At 40.1% G+C, this 27743-nt stretch overlaps 1 protein-coding gene across 3 annotated transcripts in view; it reads right to left on the bottom strand.

The window, feature by feature from the left end:
• Window positions 1–10967: 10967 nt before the first annotated feature.
• Window positions 10968–27743, bottom strand: part of LOC108718221 (ephrin type-A receptor 3) — a 143164-nt gene continuing 126388 nt past the window's right edge. For all 3 annotated transcript variants that reach the window (XM_018265907.2, XM_041565017.1, XM_041565015.1), the window contains 5 exons: window positions 15713–15922; window positions 15442–15591; window positions 14115–14308; window positions 13796–13936; window positions 10968–11900 (listed from right to left, as the gene is read on the bottom strand). In XM_018265907.2, the coding sequence (XP_018121396.1) occupies window positions 11801–11900; window positions 13796–13936; window positions 14115–14308; window positions 15442–15591; window positions 15713–15922 (795 nt within the window). In that variant the 3' untranslated portion in view covers window positions 10968–11800. The remainder of the gene's footprint in view (window positions 11901–13795; window positions 13937–14114; window positions 14309–15441; window positions 15592–15712; window positions 15923–27743) is intronic.

The raw sequence follows: 27743 nt of genomic DNA, 5'->3' as shown, positions 1-27743 counted from the left end.
ATTCGACCCTAGGTAAATCTGCCCCTTAGTTGCATTTTGAGAAAGATCAATGTATATACTGTGATTTTTGGGGGATCACAGCGGGGTTTTTTCCACCAAACATGCAGGCCACTCCACGTTAAAGGAAACATTTAGTTTATTTTCTTCAGTTCACATAAATCTCTCACAGACAAGCAGTGGCATAAAAATCAAAACAGCTTCAGTTCAGCAACAAATAAGTCCCAACAAAAGAGCCGTGTACTTGCCAAGAAAACTTGCAGTGTCCAGTCTGCCGGGAGTGAACTCCCTAGTCTTTTAGAAAAGAACTTTCTCCAACTCCACAGTGAGTAGCCACACAAGAAAACCAAACTTTTCTGTTTAACACAGCAGTGAGTTTCCACACACTCTCACCTGCTGCTCACCTCCATTAAACACCCCTTGGATGTCCAGCCCACCTCTGGCTGGTTAACCCCATGGTGTCTTTTAAAGAGGTAATTTTAAAACCTAAAGAATGGGGATATATACCGGTCATCTACAATATATCCCCCCCAGCTTCTACATATCCCCCCCCCTCTGCCTCAACCCAGGGGAGGTGGAGGTACCAGAAGAGCCCAAACAATGGACTCGGGAAAGAGCATCAGCATTCAGGTGCTGTTTTCCGGGTCTGTGCTCTACCCTAAACTTGAACTCCTGGAGTGCCAGGAACCACCGTGTTACTCTGGCATTTGCCCCTTTTTTCTGCTTCATCCATGTGAGTGGGGCATGATCAGAAACCAGCCTGAACCTTCTACCTAAAAGGTAATAACGGAGTGAGTCCAAGGCCCACTTGATGGCCAGGCATTCTCGCTCAACTATTGCATAGTTTTTCTCTGCTGTAGTCAACTTTCTACTGAGGAACACCACGGGATGCTCTTCCCCATTAATGACCTGTGATAATACAGCTCCCAAACCTACATCTGAAGCATCGGTCTGGACAATAAATTCCTTGGAGAAATCTGGAGCCACCAAGATGGGGTGATTACAAAGTGCGGACTTGAGCTCCAGAAAGGCCTTTTCAGCATCAGTGTTCCACTCAATCATAATTGACTTACGACCTTTGGTCAGGTCTGTTAATGGAGCAGCTATAGTGGCAAAATCGGGGACAAACCTACGGTAGTACCCAACTATTCCCAGGAAGGCTCGTACCTAGGGATGGGCGAATTTGACCCGTTTCGCTTCGCCAAAAATTCGCCGCCGGCGAAATGTCGCAGATGCCCATTAAAGTCTATGGGCGTCAAAAAAAATTTGTCGCGCGTCTTTTTTTTTGTCACACGTCTCCATAAAAGTCTATGGGCGTCATTTTTTCGGCGAAACGAGGCGAAAAAATTCGCCCATCCCTACTCGTACCTGTTTTTTTGTTTTAGGGCGGGGCCAGTTCTGGACTGCATCTATCTTATTTAACTGGGGTTTTACTAGCCCTCTTCCAACGATGTACCCAAGGTACCTTGCCTCTTCCATACCGAGGGCACACTTTTCTGGGTTCACTGTGAATCCTCCCTCTCTCAAGGAGTCAAGAACTGCCTGGACTTTAGGCAAATGGGACTCCCAGTCCCTACTAAAGATAACAATGTCATCCAGGTAAACGGAGGTGTACCTGTGATGGGACCTCAAAAGCTTGTCCATTGCCCTTTGGAACGTAGCGGGGGCTGTTTGTAAACCAAAGCGCATTCTCCTATATTGAAAATGGCCATCTGGAGTGGAAAATGCAGTTTTCTCCCTTGCTGCCTGAGTTAGGGGTATTTGCCAATACCCTTTCGTGAGGTCCAAAGTGGTGATATACCGGGCAGGACCCAACCTCTCTATAAGTTCGTCTACCCGGGGCATGGGATAGGCATCAAATTTGGAAATTTCATTGAGTTTTCGGAAATCATTGTAGAATCGCAGAGTACCGTTGGGCTTGTGTACCAACACAATAGGACTCGACCATTCACTCTGTGACTCTTCAATAGTGATGGGCGAATTTGCGCCGTTTCGCTTCGCCGAAAAATTCGCAAAACGGCGAAAAATGCGCGAAACTGCGCCTGTTTTTGGCGCCGGCGTCCGTTTTTTCGGAAATTTTTTTTTGACGCCGGACGCAAATTTATTCGCTGGCGGCGAAACGCGCAAATTCGCAGCGAATTCGCGCCTGGCGAATAAATTCGCCCATCACTACTCTTCAATAACTCCTAATTCCAACATTTTTTTTACCTCCTCTGAGACAGCCTTCCGGCGAGCCTCTGGAATACGGTAAGGCTTGAGACACACCTTTACTCCCGGCTCTGTAATTACGTCATGCTCTATGACATTAGTGATCCCAGGCAAATCAGAAAAAATATCTTTGTTTCTCTGCAGAAACTCCCTGACTTGCTGGGTCTGAGCTTTTGACAATGCTGTTGCCACACGGACACTGTCAGCACCAACCTGAGACTCAAGTTTCCCACTAGCCAGTGCCGAAACTGGTTCTCTATCCCTCCAAGGCTTTAACAAATTTATGTGATAGATTTGGTATGGCTTTCTCTTACCAGGTTGGTGAACCTTATAGTTCACCTCACCCACTTTTTCTACAATTTCAAATGGGCCCTGCCACCTGGCCAAGAATTTGCTCTCTACAGTGGGGATCAACACTGCTACTCTATCTCCCACCTGAAATTGCCTCACTTTAGCGGACCGGTCATATACCCGGCGCTGAGCCTCTTTGCATGTGTTCCTTAACCAGTGGCATCACTCCTGCAATTCTTTCCCTCATTTGAGAGACATATTCCAAAACACTTTTGTGGGGAGTAGCTTCACTCTCCCAAGCCTCCTTTACAATATCAAGCAGTCCCCGGGGCCTGCGCCCGTACACCAACTCAAAGGGGGAGAAACCTGTGGACGCCTGAGGCATCTCTCTAATTGCGAATAAAAGAGCAGGTAATAAACAATCCCTATCCTTACCATCTTTTTGCACCACCCGCCTAAGCATTGTTTTTAAGGTCTTATTAAAACGTTCAACCAAGCCATCTGTCTGAGGATGGTAGACAGATGTATGTAACTGCTTTATCTGGAACAAGTTACACACACCGGCCATAACCTTTGACATGAATGGGGTACCCTGGTCAGTGAGTATCTCTTTTGAGAAGCCTGTCCTTGAAAACATTAGGAACAGCTCACGGGCAATGGCTTTAGATGTGGCATTCCTTAAGGGAATAGCTTCGGGTATCGGGTGGCGTAATCAAGGATTACCAAGATATACTGATGCCCTCGGGCAGATTTTACCAGGGGACCCACTAAGTCCATGGCTATACGTTCAAATGGTACTTCGATAATGGGTAAGGGCACCAAGGGGCTACGAAAATGAGATGCCGGGGCTGTTAACTGGCAGGTGGGACAGGACGCACAGTAGGTTTTTACTTCAGACTTTAAACCTGGCTTTCTGTGATTCTTGCTTCGGTCTTCTCTGCCCCCAAGTGTCCACCCAGGGCATCATTATGCGCTAGGTCAAGTACCATTCGTCTGTATGGCCGGGGAACTAACAATTGTTCAACAACCTCCTCACGGACCTTGGTGACTCTATAAAGCAGATCACTATTTACAGCAAAGTGTGGCCATCGGTTATCTGCACCTGGTTCTTGGGGAACACCATTTATCACCACCACCTGTTCTCTAGCATTAACTAAGGGATCCTGCATCTGGGCCGTGCTAAAGGCTCCCCTTGACACATCCAGATCAGGAGATACGGGATTTGATGAATCATTCTCATCATCCTCCCCTAGCATTACCTGTAATGGAGAGAAATCCCCCCCCCTCAGAGGACAGTTCGGTCTTCTGACTGGGATCCTCTATTGCCTTATTACTTTTCTCCTGAGTTTGGGGCAGTGACACATTATCATTTTGAAAATCATACATCACATCATTTTCAATGTCACTGGGTATATCAATTATCACATCCCTTGGGTTTTGGGGACCCAATCCCACCCTCAAGTCAGTGGTTTCCTTCCCCACACTTTCCCACAAATCCCAGAACTTTGGAAAGTCACGTCCCAAAATAGCGGGGTGCAACAGTTTACTCGCCACCCCAACTTCATGCACAATGGATTCACCGGCAATAGTGATGGTCACTGGGACTAGCGGGTAGGACCGGATATCCCCATGGATACAAATTACCCGGAGTGATTTGGCTACTGGTTTGAATTCTCCAATAACACTGTCTAGTACCAGGGTTACCATACTCCCCAAATCTAGGAGAGCCTTGACAGGAATCTGATTGATGTAAACATCACACTCAAATTGCCCCTCAAACAAGTCAGGGCATGCAGTGTAAACTTTCTGTGCATAACAGGAAAGCTGGGTGATAGCCCCACACTCCATGGTCTCGTCTTTCCATGGGCACTGTGCTCTAGTGTGCCCCCAGGCTTGGCACTTCCAACACTGCACGTTCCCCCCTTTCCAGGGTGAAGAGGTATCGGTGGGTGCCGGTGCCGGTGATGGCATTTCTCCACTTTCTTTCACACTAAGCCTAGGACTCTGCGGGGAACTTTTCCTGGCCGGTGTAGATTTCTCCGGACGTGAAATGGCGAATGGTCGCTGACGGTTGGGAGCAAGTAGTTCCTCGGTAGCCGTGTACCTCTCAACAATCTCGACCAGCTGATCCACTGTTTTGGGGTCCCCATGACTCACCGAACGTTGTAGGTCAACGGGGAGGGACCGAAGGTACCGGTCTGTCACAACTCGCTCCACAATCTGGGGTCCATTCAGATCCTCGGTTGCAGCCACTTGGTGGCCAAATGGATAAGGTCGTGCATCTGTGACCTAGGTGGTAGGTTGGTTTGATATTTCCACCTGTGTACCCTTTGGGCTCTGACTGCAGTGGTTACCCCTAGGCGGGCCAGGATCTCTGCCTTTAGCCGATCATAATTCATGGCGCCATCTGGGTTAAGATCATAATACGCCTTCTGTGGATCGCCAGACAGAAATGGAGCTATTAGGCCAGCCCATTTATCTCGGGGCCACCTTTCTCGCTCTGCAGTCCTCTCAAACGTGGCAAGAAAGGTCTCCACATCATCCGTGGGACTCAACTTTTGGAGAAAACAACTTGCCCGGGTGGTTACCTGGTTCCCCTGAGCCACGGCAACGGACTTCCGTCCTGGAGCACACTGCTGTACAGCCTCAGCCAATGCCTTGGCTTGGGCAATTGTAGCCTTGTGTAAGGCGGTGGCTTGTAAAGTTACAGACTCTCGCAAAACAAGCAACTGAGCATCTGTGGAGTGCTGTTGAGATACCATGGCTGATAGCTGGGCCTCCAGGCTCTTTTGCTGAGCATCTGTAGCCTGCTGCTGCACGACCATGCTCTGCTGTAGCTGAACTGTAGCTCGAGCCAGTTGCTGCAACAGTTCCTCCATCTTAGCAAAAATGGGTTACTGGCTCTTTAAATGTCAGTTTTCAGAGAGAGAAGAAAAAAAAAAATGTTTTTACCCTTCGGTAGTGCCTGCCCGCATCCGAGCACCAGTTGTGATGTTTGGGGGATCACAGCGGGGTTTTTTCCACCAAACATGCAGGCCACTCCACGTTAAAGGAAACATTTAGTTTATTTTCTTCAGTTCACATAAATCTCTCACAGACAAGCAGTGGCATAAAAATCAAAACAGCTTCAGTTCAGCAACAAATAAGTCCCAACAAAAGAGCCGTGTACTTGCCAAGAAAACTTGCAGTGTCCAGTCTGCCGGGAGTGAACTCCCTAGTCTTTTAGAAAAGAACTTTCTCCAACTCCACAGTGAGTAGCCACACAAGAAAACCAAACTTTTCTGTTTAACACAGCAGTGAGTTTCCACACACTCTCACCTGCTGCTCACCTCCATTAAACACCCCTTGGATGTCCAGCCCACCTCTGGCTGGTTAACCCCATGGTGTCTTTTAAAGAGATAATTTTAAAACCTAAAGAATGGGGATATATACCGGTCATCTACAATATATCCCCCCCAGCTTCTACAATACCCAGAAACGCTGCTTACTGGGTGCAGTGCTTCAAACTTTACAGAACCTGCAAACCAAATCTTATTTGTGGCTATTATAGAGAGAAGGGTGCTATTCAGCAGGGCGTTGGAGGTAATTAGGCCAGTTTTAGTAATTTAGAATGTCTCCATTGGCTTCTTGCAACAAAGTGCATACTTGCTGGAGTTGAAGCAATAATGCTGTTGGCCATTCTGTTTTTTAAATTGCACTATGTAGCCAAAAGAGTAGGGGCCTCATTTATACCACAGATACCAGTACGTGAGCAAAAGGGTGCAAAAACACTCTCCTTAGTCTAAGGGCACACAGGCTTCATGTCTCCAAATGCGTTTAAGGACAAGGAATACAATCATCATAGAGGAGGTCGTGTAGGCACATCTAACCAACACACGGGAGAGACCCATACAGTAGCAGATTAAATAATATAGTAATCTCAGTTTTTAACAAACATCTCATTGCTGTGTTTCTTCAAACCAAGCGAATTTCGGAAATGGACAGCACCGTTTTGTGAATAAAAAAGCCTTTATTGTAACTTGGCTACGACCAAAAGACACAGTTGTGTCTTTTGGTCGTAGCCAAGTTACAATAAAGGCTTTTTTATTCACAAAACGGTGCTGTCCATTTCCGAAATTCGATTGTATTTGGTGGATTGTGGCCACTACTGGAGCGTGCACCGGACAACTTGAAGGAGTGTGTGCTGACCCAAGTATTTCTCTTCAAACCAAGCAACATACTGAGGCCAAAACTGGTACTCTCAAAATACGCCTCAGCCAAAAAAAAACAAAAAAACGTGTGGTTTGTTAAAGTGTGAAGGGAAGTGCTCAGGTCTATACATTAGAAATTAATATAGGTAAATTAAGCAAAGGTGAAACGTTATTATTGATAGCAGTCAGTGCAAATAAAATACATACATTGGGAAGACTTAACAACTACACAGTCACTAAATGGGTCAATAATTAGGACTAGATTTAAAAATTTGGCAACCCCTCGGCCACCCAGCAGTTCACATCTCCAATTCGCACTTACCCCAGCTGCTTGCACAAACCCCCCAACCACTGCAGCACGTCACCCATCCTCCGATTCCGCCACTTGCTCCAATACACTCTGATCTTCTTCATGGTGTTCTACTTCACCAGGGACTGGACTGGTAGAGATTTGAATGTCTATCAAAATGTTCCTTCCAGTCCCCAGTGCAGCTTTGGCCTGTGGGTAGAATGACACTCCCCCCCCCCAAAATATCCGCCACCCTAGGGCAAGTCCTCAGGGCAAGGTTCAGTAGACTATCTAAAGGGATGCTCCACTGAGAACAGAAAGGTAAGGAACACATGCCTCAATGAGTTTCATAGTATCAATGAAAGTGGATCATAGTCATCTTATTAATGTTCACATTTCATTGAGCTTCATCTGCCTGAAAAAGTTCCATGGATCAATTGTACATGAATTATGGCGATTGTATTCTCCTTCAGGGTTTTGGGAATTCCCTATTACAAACTGAAGAAGACACATAGGGGCACATTTATCTAGGGTCAAATATCGAGGGTTAATTAACCTTCGATATTCGACTGCCGAATTGAAATCCTTCGACTTCGAATATCTAAGCCGAAGGATTTAGCGCAATTCGTTCGATTGAACAATCAAAAGAATAATCGTTCAATTAGCCATAGGCTAATATTGGCCTCGGTAGGTTTTAGGTGGCGAACTAGGGGGTTGAAGGTTTTTTTAAAGAGACAGTACTTTGAAGGTCGAAGGTCGTAGTCGAAGGTCGAAGCAGCCAATTCGATGGTCGAAGTAGCCAAAAAAATAATTCGAAAATCAACGTTTTTTTCCTCTATTTTCCTCTATTCCTTCACTCGAGCTTAGTGAATTGGCCCCTTAGATGAGTGGTAAATAATTATAAAGATTACCTGGAAAGGCTTCAGACCTACCAATATTAGATGCTGTATATCATGACATGATATATATATATATATATATATATATATATATATATATATATATATATATATATATATATATATATATATATATATATATATATATATACAAAGGAAAGTTGTGCTCACCACTAGTTTTTAAAATCATTAGGCGGGGGTGCAATGAGGGTGTGACCACAAAAAACATATAGACAAATACAAGATTCCTCTGCACTCAACCCATTATCAATATATTTAAGACAGCGACATTTTGTGCATACTGCTACTGAAAAATGCCTTACCCTTTAAACAAAACAGGGATTGTTTGTCCATATATTGCAATATATTTAAGCTGGCCAACTACGTCAAAGTCATCCCATATCTGGCCAGTCCTATGCTCAATTTTATCTGATTCATTAAGAATTCTATGGTTTAATTATACATTTTATAAAAGGGACGAATACGTTTTACCTGCAACTTGCTAGCTGCTTTCAAAGTAAAACTCCCAAACTTGGCTGCCCTTTTATTAGACACCAGTGGGATCACCTGACTATAGTTGGAGGGGGTGGGAGCTACAACATGGAGCTGGTCACTGCTTCTGTATAACTATAACAAACAAGGGAAAGTTGTGCTCACCACTAGTTTTTAAAATCATTAGGCGGGGGTGCAATGAGGGTGTGACCACAAAAAACATATAGACAAATACAAGATTCCTCTGCACTCAACCCATTATCAATATATTTAAGACAGCGACATTTTGTGCATACTGCTACTGAAAAATGCCTTACCCTTTAAACAAAACAGGGATTGTTTGTCCATATATTGCAATATATTTAAGCTGGCCAACTACGTCAAAGTCATCCCATATCTGGGATGATAATGGGTTGAGTGCAGAGGAATCTTGTATTTGTCTATATGTTTTTTGTGGTCACACCCTCATTGCACCCCCGCCTAATGATTTTAAAAACTAGTGGTGAGCACAACTTTCCCTTGTTTGTTATAGTTATACAGGAGCAGTGACCAGCTCCATGTTGTAGCTCCCACCCCCTCCAACTATAGTCAGGTGATCCCACTGGTGTCTAATAAAAGGGCAGCCAAGTTTGGGAGTTTTACTTTGAAAGCAGCTAGTAAGTTGCAGGTAAAACGTATTCGTCCCTTTTATAAAATGTATAATTAAACCATAGAATTCTTAATGAATCAGATGAAAATTAAGCATAGGACTGGCCAGAAATGGGATGACTTTGACGTAGTTGGCCAGCTTAAATATATTGCAATATATGGACAAACAATCCCTGTTTTGTTTAAAGGGTAAGGCATTTTTCAGTAGCAGTATGCACAAAATGTCGCTGTCTTATATATATTGATAATGGGTTGAGTGCAGAGGAATCTTGTATTTGTCTATATATATATATATATATATATATATATATATATATATATATTTATATAATGGACTTGGAAACATTTATAGATTACTGTAATAGAGATGTCTGGGATTTCATAGGTTCTACAGGGGGGAGAACAATTTCCAGTAGACTAATGCTGGGACATTTAAGTAGAAATGACAAACAAAAAGAAAAATGAGTTACTGTAAATAGTTAAAGGGATCCTGTCATCAGAAAACATGTTTTTTTCAAAACACATCAGTTAATAGTGCTACTCCAGCAGAATTCTGCACTGAAATCCATTTCTCAAAAGAGCAAACAGATTTTTTTGAAATCTGACATGGGGCTAGACATTTTGTCAATTTCCCAGCTGCCCCTGGTCATGTGACTTGTGCCTGCACTTTAGGAGAGAAATGCTTTCTGGCAGGCTGCTGTTTTTCCTTCTCAATGTAACTGAATGTGTCTCAGTGGGACATGGGTTTTTACTATTGAGTGTTGTTCTTAGATCTACCAGGCAGCTGTTATCTTGTGTTAGGGAGCTGTTATCTGGTTACCTTACCATTGTTCTTTTGTTTGGCTGCTGGGGGGCAAAAGGGAGGGGGGTTATATCACTCCAACTTGCAGTACAGCAGTAAAGAGTGATTGAAGTTTATCACATGACTTGGGGCAGCTGGGAAATTGAGAATATGTCTAGCCCCATGTCAGATTTCAAAATTGAATATAAAATAATCTGTTTGCTCTTTTGAGAATTGGATTTCAGTGCAGAATTCTGCTGGAGCAGCACTATTAACTGATTCATTTTGAAAAATTTTTTCCCATGAATGGTATTTTTCACTACAATTTTCCTTTGGTATAATTTTTACGATATATTGACCATGAACTATCTTTATTGTTGTGGATGTTTAATTGTACATCAAGGGGGTTATTTATCAAGGTCCAAATTTATCTCAATTTCAGCTGCTACAAACTCCTGCTTTGCAGGAAAAGCTCAGAATTTCAAGATTTTTCTGTGAATTTTCCCAGAAATCTCAGAGTTTTCACTCTAAAGCTCAGAAAACATTGTGAAATTGCCCCAAAACCCCCGACACAACCAAAAATCAATGGGACTGTTCCCATTGACTTTTATGCAACCTCGACAGGTTTGAGATGCCGTGTTTTTATATTCAGGCTTTTTAGCCCTCGGGGTTTAATACATATCGAAAAATTTGTGATTTTTTTAAAAGTCTGATTTTATAAAAAAAAATTACGAATTTTTCAGATTTTGGGGAAATTCGGGTATTTGGAGCTTAGTAAATAACCCCCTTAGACTTCTAGTTGAACAAGCCTTGGTTAGTTTTACGGTGTGTTATTTACAGTAGCTGTGCTGTGTTGAATTTAGCAATTCCTATTCAGACCTCCGTGTATCTATTTTTAAAAAATACATGGTGGTACAATATTAATATCAAGTCTGAGCTTTGCTGAAAAGATGAAACTATTTAAAACAATGAATTTCACATTTAAATTTCACTTTAGTATAAATGGCTGCATCAGATTTCTATAGCAAAGTCGAGTATACCTTAATTTGCATTACAATGAGATTTGAGACTCGGCCTACATTGAACAGAAGACAAAGTATCAATGAGGAGCAGAGGAAACCTGCTAGAAACACGTTCTTCTTCATATATTAAACAGGTAAAGACATTTTCCATGTGTTATGTGGCTCCATTTATTTAAAGACACTGCTATCAAAGCAATACAAATGCTACATGGAATTTACAGTTTCTCTGGACAATGCATTGTGAGCAATCATAAATGTGATGGCTACAGACCTGGGATATGAAAATCAAAATATACATATTTTTTCTTCATAAATACACACATATATAATGCAGTGTATGCATTTCCTTTAAGAGCTGGAGGCAGCGATGCTTGGGACAAACAATCGTGTCTGAAGATGGAATACAAGATGACAATGGACAGATATTCTTTCATTGTCTTCTCAGTGCACATGAAGTGGGTTCAATGAAATTCTGAAGGCATTCTACATACCAAAGACATCTTTTTCTTAACTGGCCACCTACGCAATAGCTGAAAAACAACACCATGTCCAACCAAAGTCAGCAGCGTCTATGAACATGAGATCTGTCTTTTGTCTGTTTCACAAGTCAACATGGGTTCAAATTTGTCCCACAATATCTAATTCTCATAATGTACAAAATGCTGTGTCATCAAATCATAGTCTTTGTCACTGATACTTTCCATGTCTTTGTACAGTTAACGGCCATACTGTTGCTTTTAGTTTCCATGGATGCTCTTGATCCAAAACACCATTCCAAAGGCACCATAGTCAAATCTTTAGACTATTGTTGCGTTTTAATTGCCCTTTGTGAAGCTGGCTGGATGAACGGATCATTCCCTGCAGTAATTTTTGCTATTGGAAGATGAAACAGGAACACAGTAGTCAAGTCTGAATATACTGCTTCTGGTAGGGCCGAGAAGATTCCTGGTGAGCATCAAAGACACTAAAAATCCTCAAGGTGGTCAGATTTGCAGGTGGGTCCCTAGGACCTGAAGATTCTGTGTGCTGGCAAGAATTTTCTTCTGATGCCCAGCTAATGCGATTCCCATTTTGCTCAGCTCGCTGAAAGAAGAGAATTTTTTTTTGATAATTCAAATCCAAATTACATAAATATACAGCTACAAAAAATGAATACATTATAGTAGTGACCCGGACACTGCTGTCAACTATAGCTATATTACTAAAACAAGCAATGTATCAGTCTTTGGCACATGGATATAACTGTGAAATGAAAGTCATGGGGAAAAAATCTGCATAATTTGTAAAAACAACCAACTCTACATTATAAATTGAGTGTATAGACCTCAGTTAATTAGGGAACTCAGACACAGATCTCTTTATCTGTTCAATCCCACTCCTCTAGCAAATCGTTTCTTAGAAATTTAAAAATGAAAAGGAAAGTATTGTTTTGATCCACTTGCCATTTGAAATCTAGAAACATTTTATTCACTAACCTTTGGGACAAAGTGGATATGACTTCAGCAGATCTGTTGCCATTTCATCTTGATAACATGTGGGTGATCAGCTGGAGAACAATTTTTAGGGGCTGAATGTGTCCAAAGTGAGTCATTTATTGCTCTTGGTAACTATGCTTTAATATTGGAAATATAAGTACTCATCCCAGGGATCAGATGACTCACCATGATCTATGGCTTTCTGCAATTGTAGTTGCAAGTTGTAGTTACGATATTTGACTGAGTGCTTTCCATAGTAACAAACTGAAGAGAATGGTATAAGGTATTGCATTGCTAACTCAATAAGTATTTAAGGTTGTATTTATATAATAAAGGAACTAAACAAAATCTCTTCCTCTTTACATAAAACCAAACTGCAATAAACTTATAATTCCTTAATGCTTATCAATAAAACAAACCCTTGTGCATGTTAAGGGATTTATTTTTTTTAATTATTAAATTAAATGATTACTAGTCCCTGCTTCCTCCCCATTCCTATTCAAATCTCATAAACCCAAACCCTGTTGGTATGAAGGACACTTTTTGTGTTTATAGGCAGCTAAGTAATATATCAGCTTCTACTGTACATCTTCCCTTTCTACAGGTACAGGACCTCTTATCCAGAATGCTTGGGACCTGGGGTTTTAACGGATAATAGAGCTCACTGTAATATGGCTCTTCATACTTTATAACCCAAACATTAAGGGGCAGATTTATCAAGGGTCGAAATTCGAGGTGATGGGAGTTTTTATTCGTATAAAAAAAGACCAACTAAAATGTATTAAAAAATAAAAAAATTTAACTTTGGGTGAATAGAATGTATTTGATTGTTTGGTTCGAATTTGGATTCTATTTGATCTAATTTGAATCAAATATTTTCCGAAAAAAAACTTTGATTTTTCAAAGTCCACCAAATGACTCCAAATAGGTTCTAGGAGGTCTCCCATAGGCTAAAACAACAATTCGGCAGATTTTAGATTTAGTCAAATTTTTAAAAAGACAGTACATGATAAATTTCGATAGTCGAATTCTTGAATTTTTTTCAAATTCGATTCGAATTTGGACTATTCCCTAGTCGAAGTACACTAAAATTACCTCAAAATTTGAATTAAAAAATTACAATTTTCACTTCGACCAACTAAATAAACCCAATAGGCTGGTTTTGCATTCAATAAGGATTAATTATATCTTAGTTTGGATCAAGTACAAGGAAATACTTTGTCATGAATAGCAAGAAATGCAATATTATGATTTCTGATGTTGCCAACTTCAGTGATATACAGTAGCTCTGTTAGTCCTAATCGCCCTTAACACTTCCATGTGGCACATATACAAATTATGCAAACAATAATGAAACAATGGCAAAATAAACATGCAGAGTACTGCAAAGTGTTGTGGCTCCTAAATACTGGCAGCTTTAAATGAGGCATCAGTTAAATGAAGCTTTAGTCGGGTACCTATTGATTATGGTTGATTGATACATAGTTATAGTTTCAGACTTACTTGCTGCTTAAGTATAGCACTGATTCTAGAGTCACATAGCCTGCCATTGTGAAGTTATCTATGTACTGGCTCATCTTGATGGCTTCAAGCCACTGTTCAACAGTAGTGACTGGCAATGAATCGTGCATACTCGGGTCCTGCCTGCAAAGATAAAGTGAAGCTTGTCAGGAAACACTTTGTGCAATTGTGTCAGGCACATCTCCCTTTTGAGATTGCAGGTCAAAAACATGGTGACTTGCTTCTGAAATTTCACACTGCTCTCATTAATGTACATTTACACCTCTCACCCAGCACCTTTGCATTTCATTGAAGAACTTACCACGTAGAGCTGTTGGCAAGTTCATTCAGACAACTTGGGCTCCTTATATATTTGTCCAGAATATTAACAATTTGACCAAACTTAGGCCGGTCACTTCGACATTTTTGCCAGCAGTCTAACATAAGCTGATGCAACACCACTGGGCAGTCCATAGGAGGAGGAAGCCGGTATCCTTCATCTATTGCTTTTATTACCTTAAAAATATACATTATTATTAATAATAATAAATACATATATATATATATAATTAATATAATTAAGATAAATCTACCAAAATGTATACGAGTGATCCTACTGTAGGCCTTCTGTCTGAGTATGTAAATAACAGTTGGGTCATTAATCATGGACATGCAATCTTTATCTTATTATAGTTACACTGATTGACTGAGGTCTCTATGACCTTGAAAACCTTTACTAGATATCTAAGCTCCATACTTAACTCCTAAAGTAGTTGTTACCTCGCGGTCCCTTTCCCCCATCTTCATCAACTGCATTCCCACTGTCACAATCTTTAATATTCACAGTATACCCATTTTTATCCTGCAAGGTTTTCTTTGATCCTTATATTCTCAGTTCCTCTTCCATTGCTTCACGAGCAAGTCATCCCTTACCATCTTCACGATACTCTATTTTTTTGCCTTCTGTTTTTTTTTTGTCTTACACTTCCTATTTTATTCTTTCTCTGCAGGTCTGCTTTGATTTCCTTTTACCCCTGTTATCCTTTGTCCCTGATGTATCTCATCATTTAATTTCACTGAAAGATTCAAATGCTGATTCTCCATTTTGTCTAGCATTGACTGCCCAGTGCAGCTCTGCAAAGTGAAATTGACTCGAGATCACTATCACTAAAAGGTGAGAAGCTCTTTCATCTGTCTACTCTAATTACCTGCAGGCGCGCTGACTGCATGCACACATATTCTGCATGGCCCACTGCTCCTTTATTTATTATGATTAAATGGTCTTCACTGCTCCAATAACGAGCAGAGCAAACAATCAGTCGTGCTTGGTCCTCCCCAACCACACAAAGCACACACATGCACCACAACACAATCTGTTCCAATCCCACTAAGCCTTTCTGAACCACTGATCCTTGTCGGGAAGATAGAGTACTGTTTATTCTCTACCAGATATAAAATACAATCTCAAATACCACACTGGTTTATCAATAGACGTTAAAATAGTCTTCAATATTTCTTTATATAATGGATAGCATTTTCATCAATATATTGTCAAAAACATAGCATATTCCATAAAACTGAGCTCCGCTCCTTCTGTATTCGATTCTATAAGACTATTCATGATGAAGAAGTTTAATTTAAGAACTCACATCTTGGTTGGACATTTCCCAGTAGGGTCGTTCACCATATGATATCACCTCCCACATGACAATTCCATAACTCCACACATCACTCGCTGACGTAAACTTTCTGTAAGCGATGGCTTCCGGCGCTGTCCATCGGATGGGAATTTTACCCCCCTTATTAATAAAATAACAAGTAAAGAATTACATTAGTAAATAACATTGGTGCAAAGTACTCAGGTGTTATAGTATCCAATAGACAGGTACAAAGAATAATAATAATGGCATTCACCCCTACCCTTGTGGTGTATGCTGCTTCAGGATCATCCTCCAGGACTCGAGAAAGGCCAAAGTCAGAGACTTTGCATACCAGGTTGCTGTTGACCAAAATATTTCTAGCAGCCAGATCTCTGTGGACATAGTTCATGTCAGATAAGTATTTCATACCAGAAGCTATGCCTCGCAGCATCCCTACTAACTGAATCACGGTGAATTGGCCGTCATGCTTCTAGAAGATAAGAGAGATTAATCTTGATGAGTAGGCTGTCTGGGTGAGCACATGCAAAAGTCAAGCTGGGAACAAATAAAGCATGGGTTGAGAATAAATACCACCCTATATAGTAAGAACTGTATGAACGTATGTTGTCGCACATTACATTATGTTAGTATAACTATACAACTTAAATATTCACCAAGTTATAATTCCTAATGATCTCGTTTTGGTGCTCTAGGTACTGGCACAGCAATCCTTCTTCTCCACCAACACACATCTTTGCAAGACTAATATATATGGTAAAGCCTTAAAGTTCTGCTTATTTCAAAATACCCACTACATATTGAATCAAAGTAATATTAAGTCAATATGTTGTTAGAGAAACAATTAACTTTATGATCTTTAATATTCATGGATGAATGTAGTATAATTGGTATTTTGAAATTAGAATATCTAAGCAGTACAACAATATGCCTTTGGGATAATGCAGAGAAGACAGACGTGCACTCTAATGGCTCGAGGCATGGATACAATTACCCTGAAGGCATCATTAAACTGCAGTTTACTACCAGTTTTAGCAATAGTTGAAGTTAATGATTATGTACAATATTGTCAAAGGTTTAAGGGCGATGCACTGTACTTAAAAAACAACAATATCTTCAGTTATGCAAAATATAGTGCAGGGACATGCATTAACCTTTAAAAATAAAGGAATCTCTGACAAGTTTTCCATGATTTATAACTCCCCCTCACACACACATAGATGATATACAGTATACAAAAAAATGTCCATATTATTGTACAGAGACCTACAGAATCCCCAGGATCAAGGCGGGATACCAGGAAGTGCTCCATGGGTGGCATCTCTGCCCTTTTTGCCTTGTTCCTCATATAAAAGCCCCAATAAGGGGGCACTGACTGACTAAAGGCAACCAATAGTTTATAACCTGCATCAAAGCTGCTCAACCTTTAAATAGCTGCCTCAATTGCCTGCCTTTTTTTTTTTTTAAAAATCTAATTTTGAAATAGCTTGAATGTTAGAAATACAGTTTTTTTTAATTAAAAATGTGAATTTTATTGAACAATAAATCTTGAAAATTTGAGTACAGAAAATTAATTTAACACAATATTAGTAATCACAATAAAATCCTGCTTGTTGGATATTTTTCATCGTGTGATGGCAATAATAGAGCCTGATATACACTGAGATAAAGTCATATAAAACTAGGAGTTTAAATATTTCCATTTCTTTGTCTCATCCATAACTGAATTTTTTTTTCTTATTTTAAACTCAAAATCGAAAATTGCATTTACTCTTTTCCTGGAAGCTTTTAGCTTCTTCTGACCTGAAGCTGTTTCTGCAACGTTCCTCGATAGAAAGACATAAAAGCAAACACACAGACCTATGCACACTCGCCGACTGATGTTATAAAATGCTTTAATGGCTTTAATATCTATAAGATCTAATAGTGCAAACAAATAACAACAGATCCCAAACCTGAGATGTCAGCATAACCTGAAGTCGAGCAGAAATTGGTTAAGACAGGGAGAGCTCGATGCCTGCATTTTGTTCTTGGCATTCAGCCAGTGCCCCTCTTATCTTGACATAAAAGGTACCACTTCAACTTACACCTCCTTAACAGACAAAGAAAACACTTGATATTCAGTGGAACCTCTCAAAACTGCACAATGAGAACAAGAGGCATAAAACACATGGACTGCACAGGGATCCAGCTGAGAAAGGAAAGGCTTTGTCTGCCTGCATTTCGTCAACTTATTATATTTTAAGAGGAAAAAGTAGGCAATGCTACTCACCACCTGGAAACGGAGACAAGTACACAAAAAGTAAATTTGTGCCGATGTATTTTTTTTTTTACACAGGCCCATTGCTTTCATTCTCCCCAGATAGGTCATGATTTGGGGGGCTTGTTATTCCTAAGGCAGGGCTGGAGCACTGGGAGAACTCAAACAACAGATTTTGTATAACTTATCTTAAGTAACCCGCTCCAAAACCAAACATCCTCCAAAACATGAAAATGATGTCTAAGTGAATTCGCTCAGAGTCAAAGGGGAAAATTCACTAAACAACGAAGCACCTAACGCTAGCGTTAATTCGCTAGTGTAGCGCATTATTGATTCACTAACGGACACTGGCGTAAATTCGCTAGTGTTACTTCGCACCCTTACGCCTGGCGAATTTGCGCAACGGACGTAACTACGCAAATTCATTGATGCGCAAATTATTCTGAACGCTACCTTTTACGCCAGACTTCCTTCGCCACCTCAGACCAGGCGAAGTGCAATAGAGTAGATAGGGATTGCTTCAAAAAAAGTTAAAAATGTTTCTAAGTCCCAAAAAACGCTGGCGTTTTTTCTTTTTTTATGGTTGAGACTGAAAAGGATCGAAAAAATTTTTGTGGGTACACTCCTTCCCCCCTACATTTCCTAACTCATGGCACCTTAACTATACAGTGGGCACATGTGTAGGGCAAAATAAAAAATTTATTTGCTGTTTTGAAGGTTTCCCAGGCTTGTGTAGTGATGCTACATATACCTCCATTGTAACTTCAATTTGGCGCCGTATGCAAATTAACCATCGCTAGCATAACTTTGCTTTGCTTGGCGAATTAACGCTAGCGCAACTTCGCAAACTTACGCTTCCCCTAAACGCAACTTCGGATTTTAGTGAATTTGTGTAGTGCTGGCAAAAATACGCCTGGCGAAGCGCGGCGAAGCAGACGCTGGCGCAACTACGAATCTTAGTGAATTTGCCCCATAAATTGCAGCATTGGGTTTCTAACATAAATTTCTCCAATAGCATCACTATACCTTTGTTTTTTTATTTTCCCCATGGTTTTGCCTAATTGAAGTAATGAGAGCTTGTAATATTGTATATATAATATTTTATTTGCCATTACCCCCACCCCAAGTTTCTGTAATGGTGTTACTGGCTCAGCCTGCAGCTTTCAGAATATTGCTCATGGTGCAAATCTTGAATATTGTACCTGAAATGAAACTTCTTAAAAATAATAGAAAATGCATTTTAAATGGTAAAACAACTCAGCAGGCAAACTATCAAATAAACATTTTAGCTTCTAGTGGATTATTCTTCAAAAAGAAAATAGTCCAGAAACAATAATGAAGGCATTGTACCTCACTTTCCTTGTTCCACAACTTTCTGTTAAAGGAAAAGTTCACCTTTAAGTTAACTATTACTATGTTATAGAATAATGTTTTTTTAATCCTATTTTCTCAGGGGACTCAAAGTATGTTGCAGAATGAAATTTACAACCCAATTATTGGTTCAAAGCCACTAATTTGCTATTTTATAACTTTGTTTAGTAAAACATTATTTAGGGAGTCATGGACACCCAAGCTAAATATTATGGGTACCCATTTCTGATTGACATATTGCTCCTAATGGGAACAAAAGTTCAGTCTCTTTCTGGATTCCACCATAGCAGGAGGTGGTGCTGCCAGTAAGACCTAAGGTAAAGGTAGGCCACAGTATTGGAGAAGAAGAGGCCAGTGTGAAGGTAACCATTCCTTAGAAAATATGGGGTAACCGGAACCCTGTGAATGAGGTTGATAAATAACACACTAGTATCTGTCATGGGCTGTAAGGTAGCCAGGACTAGTTAGCATTAACAATTTTGTGCTCCACCAAGGATTAGTAGTGATGCCTAGGTCTGAACAGTTGGGGGCACTAGGCACTTACCTCTTCTGTTGCCTACCCCAAGTCCAGGCCCTAGTCTCCCCTCACCACCACTCTTCTTTTACTGTCTTCTCCAATTGTCGGTGCACCTGCATGCACATGCTCATTCGTACATGTCCGTTTGTGGACGACATGCCAAGTTGCCTTGGGTGCCGGGCTAGCTTGGCCCACCACTACACCCTGTCACTAAGTCAGAAAAATAATTTAAATATTAAATAAACCCAGTAGGTTTGTTTTATCTCCAATATGGATTAATTCTACTTAGTTATGATCTAGTACACTGCTACTACTTAATTATTACAGTGAGAAAAACTTTGTTAAGAACTGCTCCCACTCATTTGTTTTATCACAGTATCTCCATAGTAGTGCAACTATATCACCCTTCACCCAGACACTGGCAGTGAGGGCTCAGCTTAGAGAGATGTTTTCATTGTGTATAGCGATGGGCGAATTTATTCGACAGGCACAAATTTGCGGCAATTTTCTGTGTTTCACCGACGTCCAACAAACTAGTGAATTTGCCAGCGAAAATTTTGACGCAATCGACAATTCTGACACCGGCGACAATTAAAAAGACGCCCATTGACTTCAATTCTCACTAGCATTTGAATCATCAATTTTTTATGCCCGCGAATTTCGCAGGAAATTTGTGAATTTTTCAGCAAATCAAAACGGGCCAAATTCGCCCATCACTAATTCTGTATTTTACAGTTTTCTACTATTTAGCAGTTGTGGTCTCGAAGGAGTTTGCATGTGTTGCATGTCTACCCATTTCAAACCCATTTGTGAACATTTATACACTTGCAAGGAAACATTTACTAGTAAAATACAGGGCCATGGAATGTGTGTTAATTAGCTTGTGCATTTATATCTCTATGGTCCCCGGTATTGCCCCTCAGCTTGTGTAGCTTCACCTATAGTGAAAAGTACAAAACCTGAATGTGTAGTGATGACACAAAGCCTGTGCATAACCACAACTACACACATGTAACAGAGCCAATTTAGGCATTTATCTACTAATATTCCAGAATTTATACTAACCTGCTATCTCTAAATCTTAAATCTAAAACTACCTGAGGTTAAAAGAAGGAATTTTGCAAAGCTCCTATCATTCAGCTTAAAGAGAATGTGAGCGAATGGTGAACTAATTACAAGCAATTGATTTTAGCATTAACCTGGATTCCAGGCTTTGCCTGGAAGGAAAAATCAAATGTTATTAAACCTTCGCAATTAAAAGTAGAACAAGATGAAGCATGGAGTTTGCCCTGAGTGCTCTCTAAACCTTACAAAGGAAACAATGGGGGATGCAGCTGTCATAAAATGATGAGTTAGGAAGGTCAAGATATAGATGACGAAGTTTGAGTATATGCGCCTCTCAGTCCAGATGAATGTTTGTGGATATTTTTGTAGACTGGTGACACCAACTTATAGCCTCACTTATAATCACAGTGCAGTGTGCATCATTTGGACACAAATTGACATTTTCTTCCTACAATGCAGCATTTTATTCACAGAATTCCAGCATCAGTGTGTTCCATTCCAGAAGCTTAAGATGCAGCAAAACACATGCTACTGCACAACTTCACTAGCCTAGAGCCTGCCTAGGGGTCTGGTCCTAAAAACTGTAAAAAATGAATGTTTTGGATGCGATGCAGTCAGATCATGGATCTTATTGCAGGGACAAAACTAAAGAGGAAAAAAACCCTGCAGCTGCAGGGGGCACAGAGTCTTAATCAATGAGCCTTATTCAATGAGCAATTTCAATATGTTGTTGTAGAAAATGTCAACTTAACCAATATTTCGGGGCCTTTAATTGAATTAGCTCTGGAGCCCAGTAACATCTAGTTATGCCACTGCCGGGGAGTCTGAGGTGGTGGAGGGAGGTGGGCAGGGCTCTGCTAAAGTTATGCCACTTTTTAAACTATAGCATGAAGAAGCAACAGAATACTTGTGGGAAAGTATCTTTTATGAAGGGCATCCATATGTGCACAACTTCACAACCATTATTGCACAGCACACTAATGAGGTTATCAAGGTCCGAATTTATCTCAGTATTTCTAATGTCCAACTACGAGCAACTCCAAATTCCCGAATGGACCTTATTTATGAAGAAAAAAGCCTGAAAAAAATAGAGTCGGGCAAAACTCCGAATTGTCCGGAGTGCTCCCCAAAAAACTCAGAATTGTTCGGAGTTTTCCGCAAAAACTATGATTTTTTGGAGTTTTTTGCACAGAAACCCTGAAATCATCGGATATCGGCTCAGACACTAGGACCTTCCCCATTGACTTATACAGGACCTCGAGAGCTTTTAGATGCTGGGGTTTCGGATTCTGAGTTTTAAGAACAACGGACATTTATAAATCTCGAAAAAAATTTAGTTTTTATTTTTTGCTCCGAAAACTCAGAATTATTTAGGGTTTGGATTTCGGAGCTTGATAAATAACCCCCTTAAATGAAGCTTTAAATCTGCTATACAATACGATTAGAGAAGAGAGAGCAGGATGCATACACTAATCATTATGTGTGTGCAACAGCTTCATCAATTAATCCTCAGGATCAAAAAATGCATATGGAACTACCATGAACTACTATCTGCTATAGCTGTGTGTCTGTGTGGTGCAGTGAGCTTCAATTCAACATTATTCTGCAGATTTACAGTTTCTGGCCTCATCCTGATCAGTGCCTTATATTACATTTGTTCCTGATAGGCCTCTGATACCATTATTAACTATTGTTACACAGGGTTTTTTTTAATAGGGAACACCTGTCTGCGTTAAAAAGTCAAACCTCTATTATATGTGAAACCCGCTACTGAATAGAAAAGGAAGTGCTTTGGTAAGACAAGGCATCAGCATTCTAAGGGCTCTTACAGACAAGCATATGAAGCTGCGCTCCCCTGCATTCCGTTTTTATGCGTTTAGCCACAGGGGAGCGCAGGAGTAAGCGCATTCAGTTTATACCAATGGGGGTGTACTCACACAGGCACATGTAGGCACCAAATGCAGGAAAAATGCAGCATGTTGTCTCTCAACCTGCGTTTGGCGCCTACATGCGCCTGTGTAAGTACAGCCCCATTGGAAAAAAACTGAATGCGTCTACTCCTGCGCTCCCCTGTGGCTGAACGCATATACGCTCGTCTGTAAGAGCCCTAAACCTGAAGGAATACACCCAACGTTTAGTTTTGCTTTGGTGCAATATTTGGCACTACACTTTTTATAATAAATCAAAATTGAAATAGTAACATTAGGGACAAATATTGCAAATGAAAATTGTATTTTGTACAACGAAATGGGTAGGATGAAAGAATGTTGCAGCATTTGAAGTCTACTTAGAATATACTACAGATTTGATACAGTGACACCCAGATATTTACTTTAGAAATGAAGGTCTATGAGACCCGAGAACTCTATTTGTGCCTAGATATTGAATTGGCCCAATGATCATGTACACATGACAGTTGTCAATAGTGATTTCTTTTCTTAGAATACAGTCAGAACTGGAGCACCACAGGGTTTTGTATTGAGTGACGGATCCAGAAAGAGGAAAGCAATATATCTACTTTTGACAATGGTACAAAAACCTTGCAGAACCCATGCAATATGTATCATCCTTGTGTGAGATCTCGTAAAATGGATTATTTATTAAACAATATGCAAGGTACTTATACCCTTAACATGGCTAATGTAAGCAGTAGTGATGGGCGAATTTCTCCTGTTTTGCTTCACCGAAAAAATGTGCAAATTTCCAACAAAATTCGCAAAACGGCGAAAAATTTGTGAAACTTGAAAATTGATGCCCGCATCAAATTTGACGCCAGCGTTAAAGTCAATTGGTGTCCGAATAGTGTTGATGCACAGCGATTTTGACGCGAGTGACATTTTGGATAGGCGTCTAAAAATTTTTGACACCGGTGAATTTTCTTGAATTTTATTCGCTGGCATCGAAACTCAACGCGAATCCGCGCCGGGTGAATTTATTTGCCCATCATTAGTAAGCAGATCATCAATAGAAAAGAAGAACTTGCAGATAATATTTGGAGCACTTCCAATGAAATCTAATCCCTTCACAAATAAGGTGAGCATACAATTAGAAGAAAGAAATGTTCATCATCAGGCGTGGAAAGAGGGTTTACAGAAAGCCTAGTGAGGCTATGGAATCCATTCCCTAAATTTGATATGCTGGAAAAATCCCAAGCTTCAAACATGGATCAGATAAGAAAAGTTACAATGCATTTTTTGCAATGTAGATCTAAGCACTGGTCCAGCTGTTATTTGGGATCTGGATGCTGAGAACTAGACCAGCTTTTTTATGACATTCTTTCTTCCTCTAGATCACTTGAGGATCAAATGGTTATGGAGGGGTGCAACCTTGATGTGGGTCTATTCAAACATTTGTATGTATGGATATTTGTGTAATAACTAGTAAGCTATACAGCGAATATAAGTGGACCACACATGGTGCAATACATATATTACTATGGTTGTTTTTTTTACCAAACTGGTCAAACACCTTCCATATATGGTATTACCGTATATACTCGAGTATAAGCCATACCGAGTAAAAGCCGAGGTACCTAATTTTACCTCCAAAAACTGGGAAAACTTATTGACTCGAGTATAAGCCGAGGGTGAGAAATGCAGCAGCTTCTGGTAAGTTTCAATCAAAAAATTGAGGGTTTCTGCTCCCATTGGACTATTCTTAGACGGCAGCAACTATTCTTAGACGCCGGCGACTATTCTTAGACGCCGGCAACCGTTTTTGCGATTATATAAGCAGAGGTAGCGTTTTTCAGCATATTTTGGGGGTTGAAAAACTCGGCTTATACTCGAGTATGGTACTGCAATTTCCAGTCCATTTATGATTAAACAAATTTTATTTAGGTAGAATAGAAATTCAGATTAATGGCTAGTTATTTTTGCCATTAATCAGCTACTTGGCAAATTTGCAATATCCCAGTCATTTTGCTGCCTGCCCACCATCTAGAACAATACAACAACCAGATCTGATAATGTATACAAACAAATAAAAGAAGTCCTCTGCACTCAACACAATAACAATATATTCAACACATTGAGCATTTTGTGCTTTAAGCTACCAAAAGTCTCAATGTCTTAAATAAGTTGTTAATGGATTGAGTGCAGAGGACTTCTTTTATTTGTCTGTATGTATTTTGAGTCACAGCCTCATTGCACCCTGGCTTAATGTTTTAATAATTAGTGATGAAAGCAACTTTCCCTTGTTTGTTATAATGTGATAATGTATAGCAAGCTCTGCACTACAGTCTTCTTACAGACATGGGGGATACATTATAACAAAGGGCTTGTCCAGACTTCAGAGCTGCTAAGAAGGCGACTAGTGATGGGCGAGTGATTCGCCTGTCACAAATTTGCGGCACATTTCCACATTTTGGCGCCGTCTAATAAATTTGCGAATCTCCTCGAAAATTTGCTTGCGTCAAAAAATCTTGTACGTGCGTCTGAAAAGTCGATTGTGTCAAAATCGACGCTCGTCAACAATATTCGGACGCTCTTTGACTTTAATGCCAGCGGCAAAATTGAAGCAATTGACTTTTCACACGTGCATCCAAAATTGGAAGCGGGCGTCAATTTCGATTTTCATGATTTTTTCGCAAATTCTTCGCTGTTTTCGCAAATTCGCCCATCACCGAAGGGGACCAAATGGTGCCTTTTAAACCCTGACCTGGGTTTTTTAACTTTTGAGACTCAAACATAGTAAATTTTGTAAGAAAAGATCTAAGCAAAATAACAGTGTGTACAGGAATTGGTTGTCACTATTATGTGACAGTCATCAGACTTAATAACTTGCTACAAATTTATATAACACCATCGGATTGCATGGCGTCTTGCTCTGTGATTAGATCATGATTTTCATAGATTGTGGATAGCATTGTGATTCCTCTGATTGGCCAAGTAACTCAGTCTGACTGAATAGGATTCAATCATTTAGTAGCCTAGTATAATGATGAAAATTGCAGTTATGTGTGCAGCGGATACTGAAATTAGGGTGAATATCAGACACAATCAGCAGTAAAAGGGGCTCATTTACTAAAGGCGCAAAGTGTGGAAAAATGTGCACAATGCAACTTGCTGCTGTTTTTAATGCAGAAATCAGAAACAGAACCTTTATCGTAATACTGATACTATCCCACTTGTAATAATGATCATTTCTAGAAGATGAAACCTTTGTTTTAGGCATATTTGGGGAAATGTGATAAAAGTCGGTAACAGAAAAAATATTCGCAATGGGAAAAGTTATGCCTTCGCGCAAATTTAATAAAGCTTTGGCGAACCCGGAAACTGTTTTAGCGACTACTTCCGACAGGGGAAGAAGGTTTGCGAATTTTATTGTTTGCACCAGTGCACAGTGAATGTAATAAAACTTCTTACTGAAAAAGTTGTTAAATTGCTCCAAAAGATTATGACACCTTCAAGCACGGTTTAAAAGTTTTAAAAGTGAGCAATGTGCAATTAAAATTCGCAATTACAATTCTCGACGCAATAACTGTTTAAGGAAGAGTATTACATTGCGAAATGCAAATTTATATTCTTATTTGTGCAAACTGTTTTGCTCTTTGCAACTTTTATTACATTCCCCCAATTGAGTCACTAAGATCAAACCGAAACTTTCCTTTATATATTTGCTGGCTCAGCAGATTAAGATTGATGAAAACTGCTGTCCAATTTCCAGTGTCCTTCAGATACATCATTGTCTTTGCAGCAGGTGATTAAGAACCAGTCCGGCCTTTGCATTGTGTCATTAACAATCAAGAATGCTATTTAAGTTGAAGGTCTGCTTCTTGAACCATCCTACTCTACTTGATTAGTAAGTCAAAGTCACCACAGGACATAAAAGTTTATAATTTATATTAAATAGTGATGGGCGAATTTATTCACCAGGTGCGAATTTGCGGGCGAATTTGCGCGATTCGCCGCTAGCGAATAAATTTGCCGGCGTCAAAAAAAATTTCGCCAAAACGGACGCCGGTGTCAAAAGCGAGACGCCGGCGCCGTTTCGCGAATTTTTCACCGTCGCAAATTCGCCCATCACTAATATTATATTTATATTTAGCAAATACTCCTGATAAATGACAAAAGAAGTGAACAAACTATAGATACCAACATATATATATAACTGCAGTTCCTGCTCTGACCCAGGACAATAATACAGTACTCCTACTGTAGCTCTAGCCAATGAACGTGCCAAAACTCTGTATGTCTGTTACTCAACGGCTTCTAACCTTGGTTTGTGTAACCCACTTGGTGCAATGTGTCCATTTTCTTACACAAATACCCTTTTTTGCCTATGCTCACAATAGAAGAACACTCATATTACATTTCTGATACCTTCAACTTGGGTTTGGCCCATCTAGTACTGTGGAAGATGTGTACCAGGGCAATGAGGAAATTGTTATTACTGACCAGTTATTTACACCCAGTAGCTTTTATCAAAAACCCAAACCCACATAACACATTAAAGATTCATAAGAGAACCATTCTGCATAATCAGTATCACTACTCACAATACTCATTCTGTTCCTTTAGTGATGTTGTCCCACTATGATCTACTTCCATAAAACGTTGTTAGCATTCTGTTCCATGAAAAATATTAAATATTGATTTATAAGAAAATGTATATTGCTATATTTAACAAACAACTATTTCTGTGAGTGAATGGAAAGCATGAAATAGGAGGGTGATTTAGACAAGCTGTTTTTTGACAGTGACTTGAGATGTACTGATCAACAGCTAAAGGTCGACTGGTAGATTCCCAATCCCAATACCTTTTGGACACCCCTGTTCTAGTTTCTCTAGTAGTTTTCTGCTACTTAAGGGGAATCCTCTCTCAACCACTATTTTCTCCACCTATTATTTCTATCCTCCTGTCCCTATCCAAGTCTTTTCTGCTCACTCAGTCTTGTACACCTTCAGCTCTTTAGAACAATTAAGATACCTAGACCTCATTTGTTAGGTCCCATTATATTCATCAATAAGGCCTTCTGCCCCATACCCTAGAGCTACATTTTCCCTCACCCCCACCTCCATGCGAGGGATTCAAAAGACTCATTTTAGCCACTTTTATGTTACTGGTGTAATCACCTGG

This window comes from Xenopus laevis, chromosome 5S (genome assembly GCF_017654675.1).
Source record: "Xenopus laevis strain J_2021 chromosome 5S, Xenopus_laevis_v10.1, whole genome shotgun sequence".
In the NCBI taxonomy this organism is placed as follows: domain Eukaryota; kingdom Metazoa; phylum Chordata; class Amphibia; order Anura; family Pipidae; genus Xenopus; species Xenopus laevis.
Note: the sequence above shows the minus strand (reverse complement) of the source record. Positions and strands in the feature narration are given on the sequence as shown.